This window comes from Apteryx rowi, unplaced genomic scaffold (genome assembly GCF_003343035.1).
Source record: "Apteryx rowi isolate R43461 unplaced genomic scaffold, aptRow1 scaffold_116, whole genome shotgun sequence".
Taxonomy (NCBI): domain Eukaryota; kingdom Metazoa; phylum Chordata; class Aves; order Apterygiformes; family Apterygidae; genus Apteryx; species Apteryx rowi.
This window is the reverse complement of record NW_020447375.1, coordinates 3,328-6,471: the sequence shown is the minus strand read 5'-3', so window position 1 is coordinate 6,471 and position 3,144 is coordinate 3,328. Positions and strand designations below refer to the sequence as shown.

Below are 3,144 nucleotides of genomic sequence, written 5' to 3'. Positions count from 1 at the left end.
CGCGGGCCTTGTCCCACACCTCGAGGCGGCCCGGCGCCATCCCCCGCAGCCGCGCCGCGCAGGCACTGCCCGTCAGCCCCGCGCCCACCACCAGCACCCGCGCCATGGCCCGGCCGCCCCGCCCCGTCCCGCCCGGGGGCGGGCACCCTCGCGGGTCTGCCCCCTCGGGACACAGGCACGGACACACGCACACACTGTGTGCCCGCATTAAGACGTACGTGGTGTACCACAGCTATGTACCGTAGCTAAGACACGCTGCCATACACGAGCTCGCGTGTGCACCTACACTAAAACACATTCTCACGGCGTGTGCAGAGGCTGTCAAAGCCCCCTTCAAGGGGCACTTTTGGGCAGAGCCTTGAGCCCCCCCCCCGCGCTGAAGCACTGTCATTTCTGCCCCTCACCGAGCTCTCTCAAAGTCATCCTCCAGCTACGCGAGGGCTCGCCATTGGGAGGAGCGGCAAGAGGAGCACAGCAGCGTGAGAGGGCCCACGCACATCAGCGCACTGGGCCCGGACTAAAAGATTTGCTTGAAAGGTTTCCCGAGTCTGAGGAGAGCTCTTCAAAGGTGGCATGCAAATAAATTCACAGCACCGAGAGCTCCTGTCAGCTTCAGCTCCTTCTTCCTCTCAGAGTTTCCAAAAGGCGAGCCGTGAATATGTCTTCAGTCTGCGTGAGAGACTGGTCTGGCTATACGGTAAGCAGGTGACCCGTGGGTTCAAAATGAGACCCTCTGGAAACCAAGTATTCATGCAGCTGCCAGGATTATAATTCTGCCGTTAATGTAGCTCATTTCAGATGAAGTCCTCCACAAGGTGGGGCCAGCAGATTGCAAACTCCACCAGTCCTGCTGCACAGAGGAGGAGGAAACCTGCGAGAACTGGAAAGTCCCAGGCTGGCCTCCTTGTAAGGTATGTAAGGTAGGTAACAGGTAAGGTAGTACCACACATCTACACTTCGTCATACCTCTCCAATGGTAGCTTGGCTGTATGATTGCTTCCAAGTGGTTTATTTCAAGAAAGGGTTGGGTGCTTGTGTGTTAAAAAACAGATCATTCAATCAACATAATTTATGAAGAGACTTGATAGGTTTGTAATGATGTGGTGGATTTTCTTAGTTAAAAACAAGTATTTAAAAGTACCTAGGATAGTTCTATAGTATATTATAAGTATGGGTCCAGAAATAATTTTTTTAAATGATAGAAGTTGGGTTATGGCCATAAAAGTATAAAAGACACAAAGAAGATAATAGATGTAATACCTAACTATTGGACCAACTGATGCTGTGATGGCTAGAGAAAGACTTGAGGCAGAGGATGCTCTTAACCAGAATCACAAAATCACAGCCAAGCTCAGGCTTGGCAGTACCCTGGAGGTCTCCAGTCCAACCCCAGCTCGCAGCAGGGCCAACTTCATGGCCACAGCAGGTTGCTCAGGGCCATGTCCAGGTGAGTCCGGGCAATCTTGAGGATGGAGATCCCCCACCATTTGGGGCCCTGCCTCCCAGCAGCACTGCTCGTGTGGGGAAGGACTGTTCCCTTAGAGCTAGGCTGTATTTCCCTTGCTGCAAATTGTGCTGATGCCTCTGGTGCTTTCGCTGAGCAGAGTTTGGCTTCTTTGTCTTTGTAATACCCACTTCAGATAGTGAAAGTTGCAATTCAATCCCCCCTACACTTCACCTTTTCCAGGCTAAACAGGCCCAGCTCTCTCAGCCTTGTACACCCTGGGCTCCAGCCCCCTGACTGTCTTATTGACTCTTTGTTGGACTCCTTTCAGTCTATCATGATCTCTCTCCTACTGGGGTGGCCCAAGATTAGATCAAGTAGTGTAGATACAAGTGCCAAGGAGAATAATCACTTTTCTTGAGTTTCTGGAAGTGATTAATTCTCTTAGAGTCTATATTTGAATATGTTTGACTTGAACTAAAATTACAGAATTAAGATGTTTCCCCATGGTGCTTGGGAGACGAGAAAATTATTCATTAAAGGCATGGATATTAGTGAGGATTTGAATACAAAAGCTGACCTGCAGCTCTGTGCAGAAGCTCTGTGTTGAAAGAAAGAAGAGGGTACTGAGAAAGAATTGTGTGAGCTGGATCATAGGATCGTAGGAATGTAGGATTATTCAGGTAGGAAGGGACCTCAGGAGGTCTCTAGTCCAACCTCCTGCTCAAAGCAGGGTCAGCTCTGAGGTCAGATCAGGTTGCTCAGGGCTTTATCCAGCCTGGTGCTGAAAACCTGCAAGGACAGAGACTGCACAACCTCCCTGGGCAACCTGTCCCACTGCTTGTCTGTCCTCATGATGGAAAGGTTTTTATTTATATCCAGTCTGAATCTCTCCTGTTTCGAATAATGCCTGTTATCTCTCATCCTCCCACCATGCAGCACTGAGAAGAGCCTGTTTCCTTCTCCTGGATAGTGTCCTTGTAGATACTGGAGGGCTGCTCTGAGGTCCCTCTGAAGCCTCTTCTTCCCCAGACTGAATAAGTCCAGCTCCTTTAGCCTCTCTTCCTAGCCCAAGTGCTGCTCCAGCCCCCTCACCACTTTAGTGCCCTCCACTGAATTCGCTGTAGTTTGTCAATGTCTTTCCTGTATTGGAGGGCCCAAAACTGGACACTGTATCTAGATGTGGTCTCACGAGTGCTGCATGGAGGGGGATTAATCTCTTCCCTCAGTCTTCTGTCTGTGTTCCTATTAATACAGCCCAGGGTGCTGTGGGCCTCCTCTACTGCCAGAGGTCACTGCAGGCTCGGATTCAGCTTGCCCACCAAGGCCCCAGGGCCTTTCCAGCAGAGCTGTTCCCCAGCCAGTCAGGCCCCAGTCTGCATTGCTGCAAGGGACTCTTCCTTCCCAGGGGCTGGACTTGGCATTTCTCCTTGCAGAATTGCACAAGGTTCCTGTCTGCCCATTCCTCCAGCCTGACTAGGTCCCTCTGGATAGCAGCCCTGCCCTCAAGTGTATCTGCTGGTAACCCTCCTCCCCCACCACCAATTTGGTATCTTCTGCAAACCTGACAAGAGTGCAGTCCATCACCTCCTCTAGGTCATTGATAAAGATGTTAAACAGGACAGGTCCCAGCACAGACTCCTGTAGTACTCCACTTGTTACTGGCCTTCAGGCAGAGTATGATCCATTAACCACCCCCC

The 3,144-nt window shown here is 51.1% G+C and overlaps 1 protein-coding gene across 1 annotated transcript in view; it reads right to left on the bottom strand.

Annotated features, from left to right (window-relative positions):
- RNLS (renalase, FAD dependent amine oxidase) overlaps positions 1-106 on the bottom strand; it is an 89,176-nt gene extending 89,070 nt beyond the window's left edge. The window contains exon 1 of the mRNA XM_026081081.1: positions 18-106. Coding sequence (XP_025936866.1) covers positions 18-106 — 89 coding nt within the window. The remainder of the gene's footprint in view (positions 1-17) is intronic.
- Positions 107-3,144: the final 3,038 nt, after the last annotated feature.